Source organism: Echinops telfairi, unplaced genomic scaffold (assembly GCF_000313985.2).
Source record: "Echinops telfairi isolate 266 unplaced genomic scaffold, ASM31398v2 ScPeMD7_70;HRSCAF=299, whole genome shotgun sequence".
Classification (NCBI taxonomy): domain Eukaryota; kingdom Metazoa; phylum Chordata; class Mammalia; order Afrosoricida; family Tenrecidae; genus Echinops; species Echinops telfairi.
Genome location: NW_022103968.1, coordinates 35,512,976 through 35,536,277, shown reverse-complemented (window position 1 = coordinate 35,536,277; position 23,302 = coordinate 35,512,976). Strand labels below are relative to the sequence as shown.

General features: G+C 40.1%; 1 protein-coding gene across 1 annotated transcript in view; it reads left to right on the top strand.

The window, feature by feature from the left end:
- The window catches only part of KIF11 (kinesin family member 11), a 47,105-nt gene extending 29,010 nt beyond the window's left edge, over positions 1-18,095 (top strand). Inside the window, exons 17-22 of the mRNA XM_004701072.2 lie at positions 1,593-1,699; positions 12,075-12,354; positions 14,995-15,217; positions 15,569-15,717; positions 16,400-16,525; positions 17,669-18,095. Coding sequence (XP_004701129.1) covers positions 1,593-1,699; positions 12,075-12,354; positions 14,995-15,217; positions 15,569-15,717; positions 16,400-16,525; positions 17,669-17,800 — 1,017 coding nt within the window. The 3' untranslated portion in view covers positions 17,801-18,095. The remainder of the gene's footprint in view (positions 1-1,592; positions 1,700-12,074; positions 12,355-14,994; positions 15,218-15,568; positions 15,718-16,399; positions 16,526-17,668) is intronic.
- Positions 18,096-23,302: the final 5,207 nt, after the last annotated feature.

Genomic DNA, 23,302 nt, shown 5'->3' with positions numbered 1-23,302 from the left:
CCTCTTTGTTACGTTCCCCTTGATCCTGCCCTACCAGGTCTCCCACACCCACCTCCCCACCAATTTGGATCGCTTGTTGTTCCCTTGTCCCTGGGTTTGTGTCACTGCATGACAGAACTCTGGTCAGTAAACTGTTAACATGATCTGCTGCGTTAGGTCAAGAGTGCTTTCTCTTTGGAAAGTGAAGGCAAGCGAATTCATACTCGTGTTTCTTATGAAGAGAGGGTGAAACACATCCAAGCTTTTCAGTAAGAATTCAAGCACCTTTAAAATAAGATCTAACGCTATTGCTTTTCCTAATTGAGAAAACCCCAATTTTTTAGATAGCACCAGAAATTAGTAAAAATATAACATTTATTGAGCATCTCACTATGTGTTTATTCCTCTCATCAATGTAAATATAGTTCGGTTACTCAGCCCATTTTCTAATGAAATTGAGGCCTGAGAACATTAAACAACTGGCAGTTCTTTGTACTGCATGAAAAACATTAGTTTTGAGTGGCTCTTTCCGATGTTTCTGGTCAATTTGGAGAAATTTGAAATTGTAGTGATTTTTCATACCTCCGCACAGGGTATTTCCTTTATACCTGTCTTGAGTAAAGTCTAGCGTTTAGCATTTTTATAAATAGCTTTCTTGATATATGCTCGTAATGACCAGACAACCATTTAAAAATAGAATAAAAAACTTCTGGCCTGAAAGTATCCCATCATAATTGGTTATTTCCCTCACTTTAAGGAAGTGAAGTTAACTATAACAAAACAGTTTTGTATAGCTGTAAACACATTTAACTTATAGGCAGTTAAACATAATAATATAGCTGAATGTCCCTCGCGTTTGAGACTAGTGAAATACGGACAGCTCTCATTCATAAGCCAACTGCTGGATGCGTAGGGGCAGCTGACACATTCAGAGACTGGCCAGCTCACCGTGTATTGAACCAGCTGCTCCACACATTGTCAGCTCTTTGGTCTTGATCGTGACTTTGCCATTTTGCAACGCAAGTCCCTTCCTGACATGTTTTGTGTGTCTTGGAGCGGGTTTTTAATGATGTTAAATATGACAAATGACTATTCAGATTTATAATCTGATCAAACTAGGTTCTGTAAAACATTTTTGATCTAACAATTCATATGATTTTTTGACTGCTTGACCTTTAGCTTATCAACATTATTTGTCCCTTCTAATAGTGTAATCACTTAAGCAAGTTTATGTATCTGCCAATGTTTCTCAAACACAAAGTGACAGCATAGTATGCTTGACTGATTTTAAGGTATACTTACTGTAATTTGTCATTAATACTTTGCTAGTCACTTTTAAAAGGCCCTGTAATTTTAATTATATATACTATATACTAGTAGCATGTGATATACTAGTATATAGTGTATACTGTGTAGTACTAGTATATACATTAGAACTCCTTTTAACACTCTGCTGCTTTTCTCCATGCGAGAGAAGTGACGCTAAAACTCTTGTCAGGAATTTGTGTAATTCTAACCTTTTGGAGCATACTTAATATTATCAGTTATGTGTACAAAAACAGTTGAAATGTCATCATTTTCACTCTCTTCCCCTCCTTGCCACTTTCTTACAGGAGCTTTGTCAGTTAATCAATCTCTGGGCGGAAAGATTCTGTTCTCTGGAGGACAAGTGTGACAACATCCAGAAACCACTCAGCCGCGTCCAAGAAAACACAAAACAGTAAGCTGATTTTATCTCTTCTTTAACTTTTATGTAAGTCTGCATTTATTTCAGACTAAAGCGTTTCAAATGGTAAATATGATTTCTGTATACTTTCACCCAAATACTTTGTTTGACATTCTTGCTCTCCTGTAGATGAGGGTAAGTAAAGAAATACTGCACTAGGTTTCAAAGTTCACACTTGCATGGGCTTATTCCAAAGAAAGCGTGTCTGAGCATGTTCCTGTGAGCAGTGGATAGCTGCAGACAAGTTCTCTCAGGAACACCACTGTCTTCCTCCCGCTCGGGCTCCTTGAAAAGGGTCTTAATCAAACAGTAGCTTCAGAAGGGAGCTGCCTGGCCAGTTAGATTCACGCCTGAGGGGTCAGCTCAGAAAGTTATGGTTATTAACATTGGAGGGATTTTCTCGAAGGACACATGGACAATCATAGGAGCTTATTAGGAAGAAGTTTTAAGAAAACTGACAGCCGCACTGGTGGGAAAGGGCCGGGAAGTTGTGCCAAGTGACTATCTCCCCAGCATCGTGACAGCAGCGTGCCCGCTTTTCTAGCATCGGGAAGGCTGTCCTATTTGTATTGGCCACCTTACAACCCTGCTCGTGCCCCTCCGCCTCCTTTGTATTCCCTACACTGAAAAAATGTTGAAAAGGAACATGATTTGAGTCCTTGGAGGATGCCAAAATTGCTGTTTTACCTGGCATAAATCTAAGAGCACAGAATTTTCTAGAGAAGGTTTGGAGAGATGGAAACACTGCCATCAGTAGGCATGGATGGGGAGTATATGTTGAGAAATCGCTTCAGATTTGATATTTTTGTTTACTAAATGTTTCTGTGGTTTTGTAGCAACAGTTTCTTACTTACTCTCATGTATATTTTTTTCAGAACTAGCCAGAGAGTAGTTTACAGACATGATGTTCCCTTTCTCCTAAATATCTTAGTGTGTGTGTACACTAAACCAAGGTTATAGTCATACATAACCTGACCACATACTGCACTTAATTGCCACGTCTCTCTGAATCTGGAACAGTTGTCTTTCACAACCTTGCCTTTTATCAAGACTGTTGGGCATTTATTTAGTAGCATGTCTCTCAGTTTGGAACTGCCCCTCGTGATTTGTTGTGGTGAACAAGAATTCCACAAAAGTGATCATGTATTCTTAGTGGATCATATCAAGTGGCAGATGTCCACTTTGTTACATTATTGATGATGATTTATTTAACTTTGACTATTTGGTAAAGATTGTCTGCCAGATTTCTCAACTGTAAAATTAGTCTTTTCCCTGTTATAATTAATCAAGAACTTTGGGGAAGATGTTTTGAAATCATACTGTATGCTTAGTATTCAATGATAAGTTCGTGTTTGAAACAATTATTTGGATATATTGCTTGATAAATTGGTCCATTTCGTTTAAGTTATTGAATTTATGTGCATGAAGTTATTGGCAATATTCTCTTATTACCTTTTCGGTAAGGAGCTCTGGTGGCACAGCGGGTCATGCACTGAGCTGCTAACCACAAGTCCAATGGTTGAAACCTACCAGTCACCCCAAGGGGGAAAGATGAGGCTGCCTGTCCCCGATTCCTTACAGGCAGTCTCCGATTCCTTATAGGCAGTTAGTTATACTCTGTCCTTTAGGGTCATGGTGAGTAGGAGTCAACTTGATGGTAGTTTTATTTGAGTGACCCTTTTAGTGGTTGCAATACCTGCTGTGTTCTTCCTGACAATTGGGAATTCGTGAAGTCTCTTTTTATCCTTATCAGCCTTGCTGAAGGTTTACAAATTTTTCTCGACCTTTTCAAAGTCTCACCATTGATTTTTCTGTATTTTTTCTTTCTTTCTATTTTCATTGATTTCTTTCTGCTTGTTTTGAGTTAATTTTGCCTTTCCTATTTTCTGAAGGTAGGAGCCCATCAATTTCAGGCCTTTGCCTCTTTTGTGATGAGAATATTTAATGTTATGAATTTCCTGTCTCAGTACTACATTAGCTGCATCCAACAATTTTGATATGTTCATTTTAATTTTCAATCATTTCACTTTTTAAAAATTCAATTTCTCATGAAACTTCTCCCTCATGGATTACTCTGAAATATGTTGTTTAATTTACAATTGTCTGTGAATTTTCCTTGATTCGTTATCAATTTCTAGTTTGAGTCTATTATGACCAGAGATTATACTTTGTGCCAGCTCAATTCTGAGTTTCATTTTTTAATGACTCTGAACATATAGTGTATTCTGGGGACTGTTCCTTGGATGCTAGCGGAGATTGTGTATTCTTTGGTTGATAGGTGGAATATTTCTATATGAGGGGCTTCATTCTCCTTCCCACAGTCCCACATGCTCTTTCCCACAGTGGTTCATGTCCACCTAAGCATCCAGCTGTACATTACTGTTACTGCAAGGTTGTATAAGTAATAATATTTACAGCTCTTGCTTTTATTTCTTATACTTTTATCTTCTTTTGCCTTCATCATTTTTTGCTGACTTCCTTCTTATTACATATTGGGTTCTCTCTTACCCAAGTTAATATGTGTCTATCTTCTAGTTAGTGGTTTATCCTTTCCTCTCCCACCCCTGGTAACCATCAAGGAATGCTTCTTTCGATATGAAAACAGTATTCTTATGCTCTTATAATAGTTGTCCTTTTGTGATTGATTGACTTATTCCACTCAGTACAATGTCCTGCACATTTAACTAATGACTGCCTCTCGATCCATGTACAAGTTCTTCATGCGCACAACTAACTGTCCTGGAATTCTCACTCATTGTATTATTATCCATAATTTATTGTACCGTTATGTTTAAATTTCTTGTTTCTAGATAAAGTAGTCATATAATAACAAAATAAAAGCCTGTAGTCATCATCATTTGGAATTATGTGCTACTCCTTTTAAGGACTATTGCTCTAGTCCCTGTTGTTTTTAGGTGCCAGGGTTGTTCCAACATAGGAGTGACCCCATGCCCAACAGAGTGCCAGGCTGCCTGAGTCAGCGTCTTAGATTGAGTGCTTCAGTGAGCCTGTTGGTGCAGCCCTGGTGTATAGTGAGTTCCACAGTGGCTGCTGACCGGCATTTCTGTTGGGTCTGTAGGGTTGCTGTGAGTTGGAACTGGCTCGATGACAGTGAGCTTTTTGTTTGTTTGTTTTCGTTGTTCCTTCTGTTCATTACAGAATGTTCCATTCTGTGCTCCTTCCAAAGCCGTGGAAGGGTACTAGAAGACAGTTGGAGTGATAGGAAAACTATGATATATGTTCCCAGCTTTTCAAGTACTTTCACTGTCTACCATGACTGACATTTTCTGTCTACACTTACAGTTCCCAAAGTGTGATCCAGGGGCACTGAATTACGTAGGATTTGGGCCCAGGAATCTCGAGGATTTATTTTTTTTAATCATTTTATTGGGGGCTTGTATAAAATTCTTATCACAATCCATCCATCCATCCATCCATCCATCCATCCATCCATCCATCCATCCATCCATCGTGTCAAGCACATTTGTACATTTGTTGCCATCATCATTCTCAGAACATTTGCTTTCTACTTGCGCCCTTGGTATCAGCTCCTCGTTTTCCCCTCTCCCTCCCCGTTCCTCCTCCCTCATGAACTTTTATTTTTTTGAACCCTTGATAACTTTTAAATTATTATTATTTTGTCATCTCTTACACTGCCCAACATCTCCCTTCACCCACTATGTGCATGGATGTTTAAGACTCAGTGCCGGAACAACATATCAGCCTGTGTGATCACAAGGTGTCGAACGGATCACTGAAGACAAATGGGTGCATAAGCAAATGTGGCTAAGAAAGCTGATGGTGCCCAGCTATCAAAAAGTATAGCATCTGGGGTCTTAAAGGCTTGAAGGTAGTCAAGCGGCCATCAAGCTCAGAAACAACAAAGCCCACATGGAAGAAGCACACCAGCCTATGCAACCACGAGGTGTCGAAGGGATCAGGTATAAGGCATCATCAGAACAAAAAAATCTTACCATAGTGAATGATGGGGGGAGTGCAGAGTGGAGATCCAAAGCCCATTAGTAGGCCACTGGAGATCCCCTTGCAGAGGGGTCTCGGTGAGGAGATGAGCCAGTCAGGGTGTGATGTAACAACGATGAGAAATACAACTTTCCTCTAATTCCTAAACGTTTCCTCCCTGCTCCCACTACCATGACTTAACCTTGCAAGTCTGGCTGGACCAGAGGATGTACACTGGTACAGATAGGAACTGAAAATACAGGGAATCCAGGGCGGATGAGCCCTACAGGACCAGTGGTGTGAGTGGCGAAACAGGGAGGGTAAAGGGAGAGTGGGTAGGAAAGAGGGAACCGATTACAAGGAACTATATGTGACCTCCTCCTCCCTGGGGGACAGACAACCGAAAAGTGGGTGAAGGGAGACGTCGGGCAGGGCAAGATATGACAAAATACCAATTTATAAACTATCAAGGGCTCATGAGGGAGGGGGGAGCGGGGAGGGAGGGGAAAAATGAGGACCTAATGTCGGGGTTTAAGTGGAGAGAAAATGTTTTGAGAATGATGTACAAATGCGCTTTACACAATTGATGTGTGTATGGATTGCGATAACAGTTGTATGAGCCCCTAATAAAATGTTTAAAAAAACAAAAAAGAGAAAAGAAAAAAAAAGACAGTGCCTTTGGCATTTATTGTCATGACAACTTATTAATAAGTTTTCTCTTCCCTGTTGGTTGTGAGTATCTGAAGAGGAGAGATTTATATTATATTGATGATGTCTAAGGTTTTCATTTTACTGTATTTATCTTGAATGTTTCCCTCTTAAGATGTTGGTGAACATTGGCTTACTGTACCTTTGCTTACTCGTTTGTTTGGTTCATGTGATATACCATCTAGTGGCAACATACGGTAACTTCAAGCACTTTATTTCCTTTTTTAACTCTGATCTGGTAAGACAACTGTGCATGTTATTCTAGGGAAACTTATTGAGAAAAGGAAATCAACACATTTTAATGTATACTAGCCTTATATCAAGTGTATGATACAGTATACTACATGTGCTATAAGATAATATGTCATATTTTCGTTTATTAGAAAGCTTTATAATGATTTTCTGTATAACATTTGTAATGTTTATGATTTCTTTCATGTTATGGCAAGGTAAAACTGCTTAATAATAGAATGACTATGCCGTTTAGGGACGAGACTCTGTCCTCTAGTAAAAGTAAAAGATAGGTTTTATTTCAGTGGTCCTCCTAATTAGAAACTGATTTTACACATTAGAAACTGCCTTGGCAGCTTTATGAGAAGATACCCTGGCTCGTGAGCTCATGAAGTTTTCACACTTCAGTATGTAGTGCAGTCACTTGAGGAGATTTAAAATTGTTTGGCCCTGCCAGCCTTCCTTTCTAATTCAGTAAGTCGAGGCCTGAGAGATTACATGTCTAACAAGTTGCCAGGTGATGGTACTGTTAGTGCTCTGAGGCCCACGCTTATACACCTGATTTACATGATGAATTAGTGGGATGCTTTGGTTAGGATTCTGTGAAGTTAGTTAGATTCCTAAAATCCAGTTACACCTGCTATTCATATGGCATTAGACCTAACTAGTCTTAGAGCAGAAGTCCTTACATTTGCACCTAGAAATTATTTGTGTTTCAAGTTCTGATATAATTGGTCTGAAATGTGATTGGACATTGAAATAGCTTTTAAAAACTCTCCAGGTGGTTTTAATATGTAGCTGAAGTTAAGGATGACTGCTTGTATTAGTTTCTATTACCTTGCAATTTTGCAGGTCAGAACCCTGGGTTCTCTGGCCGGCCTCAGAAGGCTGAAATCTAGGTGTCAGCTGGACTTGGGTTCTGTTCTCACCAGTTTTCTCTAAGCAGAAATCGGTCCCCAAGCCCACGGTTCTTGTCAGAATTTACTTGTCATTGCAGAGCTGAGGGCCTCACTTCCTTGCTGGCTTCAGTAAAGGCCACTCTTCAGCTCCTAGAGGGCACCCACATTTCTTGTCACTTGGCTTCCCCCAACGTCAAGCCAGTAGCAGTGTACTGAATCCTTTTTGAGCTTTAAATCTCTGACTTCCTCTTTACCTTTAAAGGGCTTATGTGATTAAGCCGAGCTCACCTGGGTAAGCTTCATATTTTAAGACCAGCTGATTTGGGACTTTAGTTGCATTTGCAAAATTCCATCACGGTAACAATACATAGGTCTGTGTTTGATATACTCCTGGGAAAAGATGTGTGAATACCACAGACCAGGAATCACTCTGGGGCCTTGGAGACTTGGGGCCAACTTTGAATGCTTTATAGGCCCAATGGGGTTTTTCTTTGTCAACATGTGTCCCTTTTGTTTTCCCACACAATGTTTGAGTGTGTGAGACAGTACCTTATTTAGCTCTTGCCCTATGCCGATAAATTCATTGTTAACTTTTAGTGTTCATTCATTTTAGCTTTTTCCATTTTAATTAGTTGGTTTAGTAAGTCCTTAGGGGAAGAATGTACTGGGGAGCTCTTTCTAAAGAAAACAATAGGGTAATCTAAAACACTCTCCGGGAAGAACTAGGTTCTTGTATGTTAAACAGTGTGCTCTCGCATTTCTAACTCAGCACTGGTTGCAGATAAACCCAGCAAGAATATCGACTTTAAAGAAGACTAGTTGGTACCATACAGAACATATACTAATTGAGAAGTCTCTGTCAGCAGGTGTATTTTCTTCATTCTAGGAACATTTGTCTTAGCTTGCATTGGTTTCTATAATTGGAGTACTTTCTTTTGGGGCAGTGCCAATTAGCCTGTTAAAATATAGTTCCTGTTGTTCTAGATTCCTTGATAATTTTACTGGGGTGGCTTTTCATATATTTTTCATACACTTTAATAAAATTGTTTTCCCATCAATACATTTACTTTTTCCCTATTCCTCCAAATCTAAAGGGGAATAAACATTTCAATAGGTGACAAACATGCTTTTAAATTAGATTAGAAGTTGGTCATGTTGGCTGGCTTTCATCTCTATTGTGTCTTTTACTGATTTACTACTTGAGAATTGCCATTTGGATTTTGTTGTTGGGTAAAGTAATGCCTTTGGAGAGACAATGTAAGGAATTGTCCAGTGAAGTACAGACTCAGAGGTAAAGGCCTGAAAAGTTGAATGGTTATGCTTATTTCTTTTTTAATGACTTTTTCTGCCAATTTAAATACAGCTTTATTTTCAAGGCATTGCATTTTCCACTTACAGTAACAGTACTAATAAAGTGCAATGTTGACTTGACGTCTTATCCCTATGCATACTGTATGTTCAAGTATTGAGAATGCTCAGAAACTTAGTATAACAGCTTTAACTCTTTACTGCTGGGTCAGTGCTACAAATTTGGGTCCTTCAATTTTTAAATGTGGAACAATGTGGTTTCTATTCTCATTACTCGCTTAATCAACCTCTTCAATGGTGGGTCCAGATGAAGCACCACCAGATGGAGGAGCTCCACCGCCAGGGAAGCCTCCCGGCATCCCTCCAGGCATGCCTCCGGCACTCTGGTACAGCCTGGTGATGGTGGGGCTGCAGGCTTTCTCCAGCTCTTTCTGCTGATGTTCAAATTCCTCTTTCTCTGCAGTCTGGGGAGAAAAGTGTGTTTTTGGTTGTCAAAGGTTCCTTAATATAGCAGCTACTTCCCAATAAATGCTGTGACTAAATGCCTGAGTAATGATCCCCACCCCCCAAATCATTCTAAAGTCTGGGGTCCCTCAGACATCCAAGGAAGGAAGCCAACTCAAGTCATTCTGGTGGAAACTGCGAATGTTTGGGACCCTTCATCATTGTGATTTTAATGACTATTTTCAGAACCTAATAACATGTTAGGGTTTTAGTTGGTAGTTGTGGCATAGAGTATCGAGGCCAGCCTCATTAGCATTACTGGACACGTGGAAACCCGCCCTGAGCTCTGGGGTGTGGTCTAACAAACCATCCAGGTGATTTTGATACGGGTAAAAATTGGGGAGTCATATGCTAGGCAACAATATTTTGGCAGGTCTGTCAAGAGGGAGATTAACATTATCGCTTACACTTTGTATAAGACAATTTAGACCATTTTCAGTGAGGTTTCCTACTTTTAGACAGGAGAGGCAAGCAGAAGGGTTCTGTTTTGTCTCAGCTCTTTGGAGATTATTGGTCAAGAGTAAGGCTTCTGAACCTTGCCTTTGGGGTGGATAATCCTTTGTTGTGGGGACGGCCCTGCGCGTAACTGCGTTGTTCTTCACCTACCTACGAGGAGCCAGTAACACCCAAATGTACCTCTCACTGCCATGGAATTGATTCTGACTCACAGCAGTCTGAGATTGTGACTCTTTACAGGAACATACAGTCTTATCTTGACCCCGTGGAGCTGTTGATAGGTTTAAACAGCCGACTTACAGTGAGCAGCCTCTGTGCTCAAGGAGGCAGAATGGCCTGAGGTTGACACCATTACAATAGGTGTCGAGTTCTAAGCTCAGTCCCCTTAGTACCTGTGATTTTTTTACTATCAGTAGCACCTCAAAGTAATTCTTAGAGATTCTCTTAATGAATACTAGAGATAACTAGTATTTTCCTATCTATCAAGACAAGATATGATTTAAAAGATGAGTTTGTAGAACGAAGTGCTCAAATGTCCCCAAGCATAGTAGTCATCCCATAATGTAATTTGGAAACCCTCACCCCATCTCCAAAGTACTTTGTGATGTTTTTAAAAGATGGCCAGAGATAATTAGGAATTTTACCCTAGGTGTATTTTATAAGTATTCAATTTTAATAAGCCTAGGCATTAAGAACCCTGCCTCTTTTTTACAGAAACTGTTTATGTTTTGTTCTGAGAAGTAGATGCCAACCTCATTTTGTGGATCACAAGGGCAACCTTTCATAGGGCTGGTGGTGGTGGAGTACTACATTTTGGGGGCTAGTTAGACATTGCCACTAAAAGCTACTAAAGAGTGTGTGTGTTCATAGGTAGGTTGTGAAAGCACTGTCAAGTTGGTTCCGACTCATAACCACCCTGTGTACAAGAGAAGGGTGAATGCCATCCGCACAGTTGTTGTTATGTTTGAGCCCATTCGTGTAGCCGTGGCATTAATCCATTGCAACGGGAGCTTGCTTCTTTGTTGCTGGTCCTCTATCAAGTCTGATGTCCTTTTCCAGGGACTGGTCTCTTGACAGCATGTCCAGGATACGTCAGACAAAGTGCATAGGCTTACATTTTAAAGACTAATTCCCTCTCCTTACTTTAAACTAATAAAATTGGAAAGATATGTCGGTTTGTGGTAATAGATTGCTTTGGATTGATCCTCTGAAACACCGTGATGTGAAAGCCGATGAGTTTGGTAATATGCTCATGACTATGACTAACCACACCCGAGATGCCCGAGTAAAAAGGCATGCTCCCATGCACACTTGCTGGATGCCACCATAATTTTGCACATATTCTCCCCTCTCGAATACGGGTTCTTTAGGAGCCTGTGCATTGTGGATGGCTAGCTAATAAATTCTGAGGACCTGCCACATCTATGGGAAAGAGAGGGGTGCAAGGCCTTGCCTAAGGGAATAGGAAGCAGAATTGAAAATTCTGAACAGGTGGAGCCCCTCGGGGACCTGTGACCTGAAGTGTTAATGATACAACCACAGTCCACTGGTGGAATGAGCACTATAGGAGATGCAGAAGTGACTAAGCTGTGGTCTTTGCCTTTAAATTATTTAACTTTGTAAGGAGAATAAAACAAGTAGACAAATTTCATTTAAATAACTGTGGCATTAAATATAAGAGGTACAAAGAAATGCATCACACCTTGAGAATGGCTGGGAAAGATATGAGAAAAGGTGACATTTTCAAAGTTCACTTAAAGGCAGGTGTGACGTAGTCTCAGTGTTGAAGACTGCAAGCCTGGGCTCTGGAGCCAAGACACTTGCGTTCAGAGCTGCCACTGAAAGAGCTGTGGGGCCTTAGGAAAGGGATATACAGTGAACCCTCGATTATCGGTTTATCGCGGTTAATCGGTTCTAGACCCTACCGTGACAAATGAAATTCCGCGAAGTAGGATTCCTTATTTGTAAATCAAATATTTTCGTAGTTAGAGCATAGAGGACATGAAAAAACACCCTTTAGTCACCATTACACTCGTATTACCCAATTTATTAAACGAAAAAGGGAAAATATAGTAAAACATTTTGGACGTTACAATTATCATTTATTATTTATTATATTATTTAGGGCATCAAGCGTGTACAGTATGAGCCAATCAGTGGCAGTAATGACAGAGCATGCGCTGTTACGCAAAAACCGCGATAGAGTGAAGCCGCGGAAGTCGAAGCGCGAAGTGGCGAGGGTTCACTGTATCCTTTGAATCTCGGTTTCCCATTTCAATAATATCATTTTTTTTGTTTTATAGGAAATCTAAGGATATGATCAGTAGGACAACTTCTCACAGTACAAAATTTTGTGCTGATTCTGATGGCTTGTTGCAAGAACTCAAACATTTGAACCAAGAAGGTTCAAAGTTGGTTGAAGAGTCTGTGAAACAATATGATAAACTCAAGAGCAACCTTGAACTACTATCTCAGGAGACTGAACAAAGATGCGAGGCTCTGAACACAAGCACACTTTGTTTTTCTGAGCACTGGGGATCTTGCTTAACTAGGAGGCAAGAAGAACTTCAGGACTTACTGGAGGTAAGATCCGTAGCTGGAACCTACGTTGGGATGTCAGGGATAAACAAAAAATTAAGTATGTCTGGCTGAAAACTGGTTTAAAATATACTATCTTTTAAAATATAATAAATGACAAAAACTTTTAAGTATTATACTTGGTATGGTTATACAGGGTCTTATCTCCTATACCGTGGTATATTTATTCTAATTCTATAAGTTAATTTAACATTTGCCTGTTTTCTGTCCCGTGGTTTTTGACTTGTTAATTTCCTCAGGGAAGAAAGCCTTGTATATCTTTTGATATACAATACTTTTTAATTACATATGCCTTATAGTTTTCTCCCAGTATATTCAAGCTTATTGCTTTAGTATTTAGGATTCTGAAAAGGATGCTTGATAGGTTTGTGGGCTTACTTGGACTTAACACTTGCCAGGACCCTTTTTGTGGCTTAATTTTGCTTTTGGTGCAATACAAGGATTTTGTTAACATTCTCATGAATTAGTACAAAGAATTAAATATTTTAGGCTATTTAATCTATTTTCACTAAAATGAAGCAGGGCTCCTAGGGGAATGGCTCATTTCAGGCATGAGGTAGGAAATGTATAAGATGAGCCTAGACATCTTGACTTGTCATACCAGAAAGTAAGGAACCATTTAGACCAGCCGTACTCAACCTGTGGGTCGCGACCCCCTTGAAAGTCTAACAACCCTTTCACAGGAGTCGCCCAATTCATAACAGTAGCAAAATGACAGTGATGAAGTAGCAACGAAAATAATTTTATGGTTGAGTAGTCACTGCAACATGAGGAACTGTATTAAAGGGCTGCGGCATGAGGAAGGTTAAGAACCACTGCGTTAGACAGTTCTGGAGCTCTGGCTGTGGAGTGGATTATACCTTGAGCTGTTATAGGAACCCACTAACCACTCTGGGAGTGGTTAATGGCAATGGAGTTGGTGTGGTTTATTGTTGTATCAGATTGACTTTGGAGCCATCTTGAAGGTATGATGGTATCACTTGAAAATCAAAGAATAGTGATGATGACAGATTGTTTTGTTAGGTGCCATCTAGTCAGTTCCAACGTAGAGCAGTTCTGTGTACAACAGAGTGAAACACTGCCCGTTCCTGCATCACCGTCACAATTGTTATGTTTGACCATGCTGTTGTAGCCGCCGTGTCGCTCTGTCTCATGCAGGGTCTTCCTCTTTTTCACTGACCGCCTACTGTACAAAACATGATGTCCTTTGCCAGGAACTGGTCTCTCCTGAGCTCCTTTCCTGAGGAACCCTGGTGGTGTAGTGGGTTCCTTGCTGGACTGCCAACCACAAAGGTTAGCAGTTCAAATCCACCTACTATTCTGCAAGAGAAAGATGAGATTTTTTTTTCTGGTAAAGATTTACTTCTACTCTCTCATAGGATTGCTATGAGTCAGAACTGACTCAATGACAGTGGATTTTTTTTTTTCTTGGGGGGAGCACGGGAGGTGGAGGTCTTTTCTGGGCACACATCAAATATGTTAAAACTCATGGGTCTCCTTTGGAGCATACTTGGGAAACTGCATTGTTCTGGAAAGTAGGAAAAATAGAGCAGCCATATGCCTTTTCAGAAAAAAATATCTGTCTTGGTTTCGCATAGGAAAATATGAGGAAAAATATTTCATACAATAGGAAAATCTGAGGGAAAATATTTCATAGAAGAATCCAACCTAATAAAATGCTGAATAACGATAGAACTTTACCATTTGTAACTCCTAATGAAAAATTAATGAGTACTGAAACCATTTGATCAACAGCTAGTGGAGAACTTTATAATCACTAGGCAGGCCACACCTGTACTCACCAATAATCACAATGTGAAAGAAATAGCCATCATTTCCAGTGATGTATTTTTGCCAAAAAACTGAGCCTGAGCCAGATATTAAGTCTCTGGATCCAACTAGTGTATGGACAACAGAGAGGACAAGCGTGATGGATATAGGAAGATACTTCATGGATCTGCAGTTCACCAATCTCTCCAGAGTTTGAGAGAATCAAGAGAGCGAAAGATCTGGTTTCTTCAGCAACAAAATATTTTTCCCAAGGGGGAGCAATAAGGAAGAGTGAGTGACTTATAGGTCAAAACGATTTCAGACTAAGAGGACCTAGTTTGCTCTGGGCAGTCTTTACTTAAACCTGCTTCCTTGGAAGTAATTATTAAAAATGGCCCTTTTTACTATCAAAAATGCCCTGATTTGGATAATAAATTAAAACCGTTAGCCCTTAAGACATAACAACCAGACCTAATGATGAATTCTGACTCAAGCCAACTGTGGAAAACAATTGGGATGGCTGTGGTCAGATAGTGATCTTGGCTTGTGGTTATTTAAATTTTAAAAGCCCGGTCTCTCAGCAGTATGTGCTGAAGTAAGTTGATGAAGTGATGCAGATTACCTTCAAAATAATCTTGAGTAGGAGGAGGAAGAATGGCCAATCTGATTTCATCTATACCCTATGTATTGATGTAATACAAAGAAATTAATTGTAATATTCTCTCACTTTTATGTTTAACAAAAAACTTTATAGAGAATTTCAGGGTAAGGGTAAGGGAAAAGGACATGTTGAATAAAGTGCTGGCAACTCTAATTTTAATAATGAACTTATCGTATCATTTGTATCATTTGCAGGTTGTAAACCAAGGTTGCAAAGCTTCAAGTTCAGAGATTACTGAAAAATTAAGTGGCTATAAGGCAGCTAATGAGAACCAGCGCAACACTTTCCTTGACCAGATAACCAGTGATGAAGAGAAGCTGATGTCACAAAGTCTAAAGCTTAATGAAACCATAAGGATGGGTTTGACTAAGCTTAACTGCTTTCTGCAACAGGATCTTAAGCAGGATATCCCAACAGGTACTTTAATACGGAAATAGAATTGTTAAACTTTCTTATGTGGCAGATGTTCCCAAACCCCAAACCTTGCCAATTGCTTTGTGGGAATTCACCTCACTGTAATCATCTCAAATATAGAAAAATTGGAAAACCCAAATGATTTTAATGAAGTGTTAGGCAATATCGGTAGTATTTTCCTTCAGAACTTTAAGTATTATAATTAAATAAAATTTCACAAACATTCCTGAAGATATTGAGAGGAAATTTTAAAAAAACCAACCATCTTCCTAGCACCACTTAGAAAGGAAGAGGACATTTATAGCCCCAATTTCAATCCCCCCCCCCCCCCCAATTTTATAATGTCCACAAAAGGTCTGACGCCACAGAGGAAGAATTATTTATACCCTTCAACCCTGGTGAGAACGGAACCGCGCGAGCTGCTCATCGATCAGTTAAAAACCAAGCAACCTGCGCTCTTGATGCTGGACTGCTCAGCACACGACAGAGAAGCCGCCAGCCAGGTAAAATGCAGACCTCGTCGCCTCAGACTCTTCTCTTCAGCTCCTGGTACGATCGGGTTCACTTGAAGAATTTCAGTTTCTGCCCTTCGATCCTACCTGCCTCTCAGTAGCAGTAGTTTTCTGGCCCTTAAACTATGTATTTTGATCCTGCCGTTTTTAAGTGATTACACTAATACATAGCAATAGCCAATGTGTATCGTGTTCTTAGGGTGCCAGCATTGTGCTCAGCAAGTTACCATGTACATGAACTCAATGAATTCTTCCATTAATAGCCCCATGAGGTGTATATTAGTACCATCCTCATTTCACCAAAGAAGGAACTAAGAATTAATTTTCTCAGATCATAAAGATTGAGTTGGAATTAGAACCTAGACAATAAAGGTTCATAATCAGTGCTCTTAACTATAATATTGATAATATAAAGTTATGGGTAAAGAAAGTAACAGAAGAGAGTAACAAACCATAATCTCATTATTCTGAGATTGCTACCTTTATCATTTTACTCTATACGCATGTCTATATATGGAAATCTTAGAGAATATTGAAGCGAGTTTTATAGACTTATTGCTGATTCTGTTGAAGTTTAATAATGGGCATTGTGGGGTATTCAAACAGGAAAACTGCCTTTTGTGCTGATTTTTAAACCTTTGGACGTAGCCACTCACCCGGCCTTTTCTTTTAGCCTTTGGATGAAGGGCAAACAGTCCTGGGGCACACTCCGACCGTTGACGAAGAACCTGGGGGTCAAGAGCCATCTGTCGATGCTGGTGTGGACTGTTCCTCACGCGGCGGGGTTCCCTTCTTTCAGGTACCTCATCGTGCCATTGCAGTCTTTCCGCGTCTGCCTCAGTCAGTCATTGTCTTTTTAGGAGAAAGGTAGTAAGTAATCTGGTGGAACGACAACGAAGTTTCACTCCTTGAGGATAGCTTGTTAACTTTTCTTTTTAAATGACTTACAATAAATAAGATATTAGTAAAGAGTTTTCGATTGGGTAAATGCAAGCAAAATTTGACTTAAATCTCCACTTTCATCTGGCATCCTTTTGCTATTCTATTTATCTCCCTTCTGCAGCTAAAACTCTTCCCTTTGAACTGTTACCTCGTGTTTCCTGAATTTTCTGCCTACTCTGATCCTAGGCAATTAGGTCCTATGATCTGCCTTCTTTGAACACTGCTGGGAGCATGGCACTAATGGACACAGCATCTATTTCCTCTGTTTTGAGGATATGAACCTAAACAATATCTGTGGAGTAACGTTTTCCCTACCCACAGCACTGACATCACCAGTCTTATAAAGCTCTATATGGCCAAATGGGATTCTAATGAAATACAACTTCAAAATGAAAAGCATGAAATAAGATTCATTTTTTAAAAACATAAATAAAAGTGTCTTCAGGTAGCCCAAATACCAGCTTTTCTGCTTAAAATAGAATTGTCCTGTTTGCATGATTATCTTTGTTCCCTTAAAGCAGGCTTTCTCAAGGTGGTACCACTGGCATTTTTTGAGATAGGTAATTCTTTGTCATGGGGGGGGGGGGCAGCTATCCTATGCATTTTACAATGTTTAGTGGTATCCCTGTTGTCTACTATGAGAAGCATGTAGCACCTCCTGGTTACAACAACCTAAAGTATCTCCAGACATTACCTGGAGGGCAAGCTCACTTCCTGTTGCAAACCACTACTCCAGAGTAATCATGCCTTAGAAAACAATGCAGAAAATTAATATTTCTCTGACCTCGCTCCTTCCATTGGTGTTAAATATTAAAGAAGGCATTCATCTCTACTTTCAAATACATTGTCGGCTCAACCTTGCGTTGAGCCCTTTCTTAAGTTTTCCACACTTGAATTTCTTGTTCATAACTTGGAAAACTTTGAAAACGTGTATGTGTATCTGCTAATGTGTACCAAATGTTACTTTATATTGACTTGATTTCTCCCCTTAAATCTACAGCATAAAAAGCCACATGGAAAAGACAAAGAAAACCGAGGTGTTAACCCAGTGGAGCGGTCGAAAGTGGAAGAAGCTACAGAGCAATCGGTTACAAGGAGCAGATTGCCTCTGCGTGCTCAGATAAATCTGTAGTTAACTTGAAGATTGTTTTATTTTTAAAGAAAAGGCCTGTAAACTCCAGAACTTGCTCCTGATGTATATATTTAAAGCAGGAATAGAAGATCTCAAGGCAATACTGTAAATTGAATTGAAATTAATGTGTCTACCTGTTTCATCCTTGTAGTTGACTATGCATTAAGTTGGATTTGGGTTAGGATTTGCATTGGATGGATGTACATTTCTAGCTCTTTGCTATAAAACAGCCCTTTCTTAACAAATGAAAATGTATTTTTCTTGCTAATTATTAAACAGATATGTAGGAGCTGCACTGTTCTAAACGTGAACTTCTTAGGGAACTATCACTGACTCTTGGCCTTGGAAAGGCCACCTTTCTTTCCTGGTCGTGAGTGAGTTATGTCGTGTGTGCCCGCGTCGTTTGCCAAACCGTGTTGTCCTGCTTTCTCATCAGCCCACTCTTCCGTTTAGTCACCAAACCATTTTTAAAGAAACACGTGTTCTTATTGAAAGACAGCCAGAATTTTACCTCCAAGCTTCTTAGTGGGTATCACTCACATCACCGCCAACAACAGGCATTCCCTGGACGTGTGCTCCTGCCAAACATTTTTCACTTGCATCTTCCTATATGTGAAAGCATATCATTTCCTTTTGAAGCCTAACCCATTCCCTCAACAAACTTCACAGACATTACGAAAAGCAAAACAAAACACTTCCCTGCTCTAGAATGTGGGAGCACTACCAGAACCCTGACCAATGGCTATGTGGCCTATATCTTTGGGGGGAAGGTCATAATCATTTAAGGCCTTTTAAAAATGAATAATTACGATTTCCATTTATATTCTTTTATTTGCTTGATAAAGTTTTTGTTCTATGCTTGTGTATAATAAAATATGTATATGCATATTTTTCTCTTTTGAAATCTTAACCTATATTTCTATGGCCCTGATATTTTTGGTCTGGCAGCCACATTTCTGGAAGTTGATATGCTTAAGCATAAACAGCCATAGTACTTAAAAGGAAGATGAATTCATTCTTCATTAAGAGGAAAAATGAATGTTGTGCCCATATGGAGTTTACCATATACATTTAGAGACATGATTAAGGTAGCTAAGAGAAAAAGCTAAACCCTACTAGAGGATTTTAGACAGTATGATACTTTGCGGATCTTAATTATCTTTGCAGAAGTATTGATTTTTTAAATAGTAAATATTTTAAGTAAAGTAATCGATGAAATATTATCATAGAATCAGATGTTAGCATAAGCTATGGATATTACTGCTAAGTGGCCCCGATGACCCCACGTGTAAAGCAACAATGGATTGGGTATCAACTCGATCCAAAGGTTTTCATTGGCTGATTTACAGAAATACACCAGTAGGTCATTCTTCCTAGTGCATCTTAATCAAGGGGTTCCAGTGCAACCTGTTAAGCCTCGCAGCCACATTCAAGACTCCACTAAACAGATGGGGGGTGGCTATGCATGAAGTGCGTCGGCTGAGCATTGGCCCTGCGGCTCCCTGATGGGAAGCAAGAATCCTATCATGGAACCACCAGTGCCCTCCAAGCTATGAATAATGCCTGACAAAGTAAACTACCCTCAATAAATCTATGATTAATAAACATTAAGTTGCCTTTTCCATACTTTCTTATCTGGCAATGGACACATGTATAGCATCAAGTTAAATGTGTTAAAATTTCTAAAGTAAACTTGTATGCAGGTGTCATCAAAGAGGAAGGACTGGTTAAAAGCACAGAATTGGTCCAGTTCTCCCAGGGTCTACAGTCTAGTTTCAAATCATCTTCCTTCCTTTGTTCAAGGGCATATGAATGTAACTACTCTGACTGCTGGGCAGAAGCAAATATAAAACCATTAATGAGGGATTTATCACCTAGATCCTTAAGTTAGTTCTACTAATGTTCACATGCAATGTATGTCACTGAAAAAATAACCAAGAGTGGTAATTGGAAGAAACGGTGTAAATAACTCCAGGGGCCCATCCCTCCACAGAACACATAAACATCACACAAAAACTGTCAAGATCAAATCTGTGAGACCTTGAAAGCAATCAAAGGTTAACAAGCACCGAGTGAATGTTGAACCATTTTGAAGAATTATAGGAAAGTTCTGTGTTTTTCTTTCCCTTGCTTCACCCCTCTCTCCAGCTCAATGCCAGTATGGATGACAGTAGCCAACGTTCCTGGTGTGAAACGAAAACCGGCATAGGGGCCATATCTGACCCTGGCTTCTCTGTCGCCACGAGGCAGAGGTCAGACATACCTCCATTCTTTACCTACTCTGGTGCCAACTGTTCCTGCCACAGCATGCTCCTGCCATTCTGCATTCAATAATTGATTGCACTGGTCACACACCACCCACAGACAATACTTGTGTTTAAGGAGGTCTATTAGGGCAGTTAACGGGTCAGAATTAGTAAATAGAAAAGAGTCCTTGGTTCTGTTTCTGGTCCTCACCCTCTCTTAGCCACATGGTCCCTTGGCTTCTGCCTCTGGGCCGATAAGCCAGCCTGCTGCTCCGCCTCACAGTCTCTTACTTGGGGCTCTGCTCCTCTGCTCTTTCTCAGCGTCTCAGCCTGTCCCCCTTGCTCCGTCCCACAGTTGCCATGCTGCCGCTTCTGGTGCCTCTGCCACTTCTGACAGAGATCATCAACGTGCGCCACTAGCTGTCCTTTCGTTAAGGTCTTGGGATGGTTCTGATTCCAGCTGCTGAGATGGATTATTCTTAAGTGGAGGTGTGGTTTTGCCTCTCAGCAGACCATACCACCCCCAAGGAAACAAAAGGTGGGGACATGAGTCACACTCTCCAAGGTAGGGGCTCAATATATTTCACTTTAATCTTGAAACAGCACCTCCTCCAAAATGGGATTATACCTCTAGGCCTAGAGCTCTGCTGGAATGTACAGTACCACAAAATGGATTATGGCTAGAAGGGCCGTAATAATTGACTGCATTCAAAGACCCTGGATCCAGAAGGAGCAGAATGTACTGAAAGAATTGGGTTTGTCTGTTCTAGCCTGACCGGGAGGGACACGAAGGACTGACTACAGGCACATTTACCTTTGTTTCCTCGAACTTGGAACTCCCTTGGTGTTCCAAGCAGGGAGCATTCTTCCTTGAAAACACTAGGAACAACCCACTCCCACCTGAGGTAAACTATTACCCTTGAGGCAAACAATAGCACAAAAAGGCTGTAGGGGAGGGGAGCATAGGGAAATAATTTCTTAGAGAAATGATGGCATCCAAAAGTGTCCAGGTGTCCTGGGGAATTTAGAAGGCCCATTGCAGTCAAGACCTCAAGATCCTGAGCTTTCCAGCCGTGTGGGGCCCTGTCAGCATCCCAAGAGCCTGTGTACTGTGTATGTTTCAAGTGGAAAAGTTGGCTTTCAAATTCATAAGGACTTTTTAAGGGGCCTTATGTAAACAAAGTAGTTTTAAAAAATCAAAATTGACATTTCCCAGTTTCAAAACTTACTATATAAAGTGTGTTGTTAGTTGCAGTTTGGTTGGTCCTTGACTCTTGACCCCATGTCCAATGAAACCGGACCACTGGTCTCCATCAGATTTCATTGACGGATATGCGGAAGTAGGTCACCAGGCCTTTCTTTCTAGTCTTACGGTGGTAGCTTCACTGAAGCCTGTTCAGCAACACAGGTGTCTGTGCACGAGGTGCATTTGGCAGAACCAAACCGGAGTCTTCTGCGTAGAAGGTAACCATTATACCACTGAACCACCGTGGTCAATCTTATTACAAAGTACAATAAAGCAGGGTGGTGCTGCCATAGGCTAGATGCAGACCAATGCTGTAGGGAGTATAGCAATAAACCCATTGTGAAAAGTAACCTGTAACAATCAATCACTGATGTGGTTGCTGCAACAATCTAATGGAGGGCCAGCAGAGAGTAGGACTTTCAACAACGGTGCTGACGCAACTGAATATCTACGTGATAGCTTATGTAACAATTCAACATAGATTCATGACCTAAGTGTACCCTACAAGAAAATAATTAGAAGGAAATGGGTAAATCTCCATGACCTTGAATTTGGCAATTAATTCTCTAAAAACGTGGAATAGAAGGAAAACCCGGCAAATTAACATCAAAAATTTAAAAACTTTTGTGTATGAAAAGACATTAATTGAAAAGACAACCTACAGAGCATAATAAAGATTTGAAAATCATATATTTCCTAAGAAACTAATATTTAAGTCCTTCACTAAAGAAGATAGACAAATGTCCCCCAAACACATGGAAGATGCTATCATTGGTCATTAGGGAAATTTTAAAATACCAGTAAGATATTTCACCTCTACTTGATTTAATGTCTATTAGAAAAATGGAAGCCAACAGATGTTGAAAACATGGGAGAGATTTGGACCCTTGTACATTGCTAGTGAGAATGTAAAATGGTACCCATGTAGAAAACAGTGGCATTTTCAGAGTTACCAGGTGGTCTAGCCATTCCACCCACATATATAACCCCCCAAATAATTGGAAAGTGCTCAAACACATACACATGTTGTAGCAGTAGTATTCATAATAGCTAGCAGGTGGAAACAACCCAAATGTCTGTCAGTGGATGAATGGATAAACTGTGGTATTTACACACAATTGCATGTCCAAAAAAAGAAGTATTGACACATGCTACAATGTGGATGAAGCTAAAAAATATCCTAAGTGAAAGAAGCCAGGCATACAAAAAATCATTGTGTGATTTCATTTATAAGTATACAGATCCCCCCCCCCTCCAGGGGGATGAACAGAAACCATGGGAGAAGGGAGATAGCGGCCAGTGTAAGATATGAAAATAATAATAATTTAACAAGAAGTCATGGGGTGGGGGGAGAAGAGCTGATACCAAGGGCTCAACAGAAAGTAAATGTCTAGAAAATGATGGCAACATATGTAAAAATATGCTTGATAAAATTGATGTATGGATTGTCATAAAAGCTGTAAGAGCACCCCAATAAAATGATATTTTAATTAAAAAAAAAAGAATACAGATGGTCCCCACTATGTGAAAGTAGAGAGTTCTTTTGAAACCTTCTGTAAGCCAAAATGGTGGAAAGCAGAGAAGCAACTACCACTATTATGGGGAAAAGTTTTGAGTGTTCACAAATCGAAAGACCTACCATATCTTACCAAAGAACATTTAAAACTCCAACTAACACTAACATACACTGTACGCAGGCACGCTTCAAAACTGTGACAGCTTGATTCTGAGATCCTGACTTCTGGCGAAGAGCTCGGAGACACCACTCACAGGTTAAAGGTTGTGCAGGACCCCTTTAACCACTAGATGCAAAACACTGAAGCCTAGTTTGGCTTTTCACTCTTGGTGAAAACAGGTACTAAAGTAGGTCTTTTGTAAAAAATGTGGGGATTGCCTGCATTCAGAATGCGGTGAATCTATTGAGGCAGAGAGTAGATTGCCAAGAGGTAGTGGAGGTCAGAGTAGGAGCGACTGCTTAATGAATATCAAGCTTTCTTTTGAGGTGGTGAA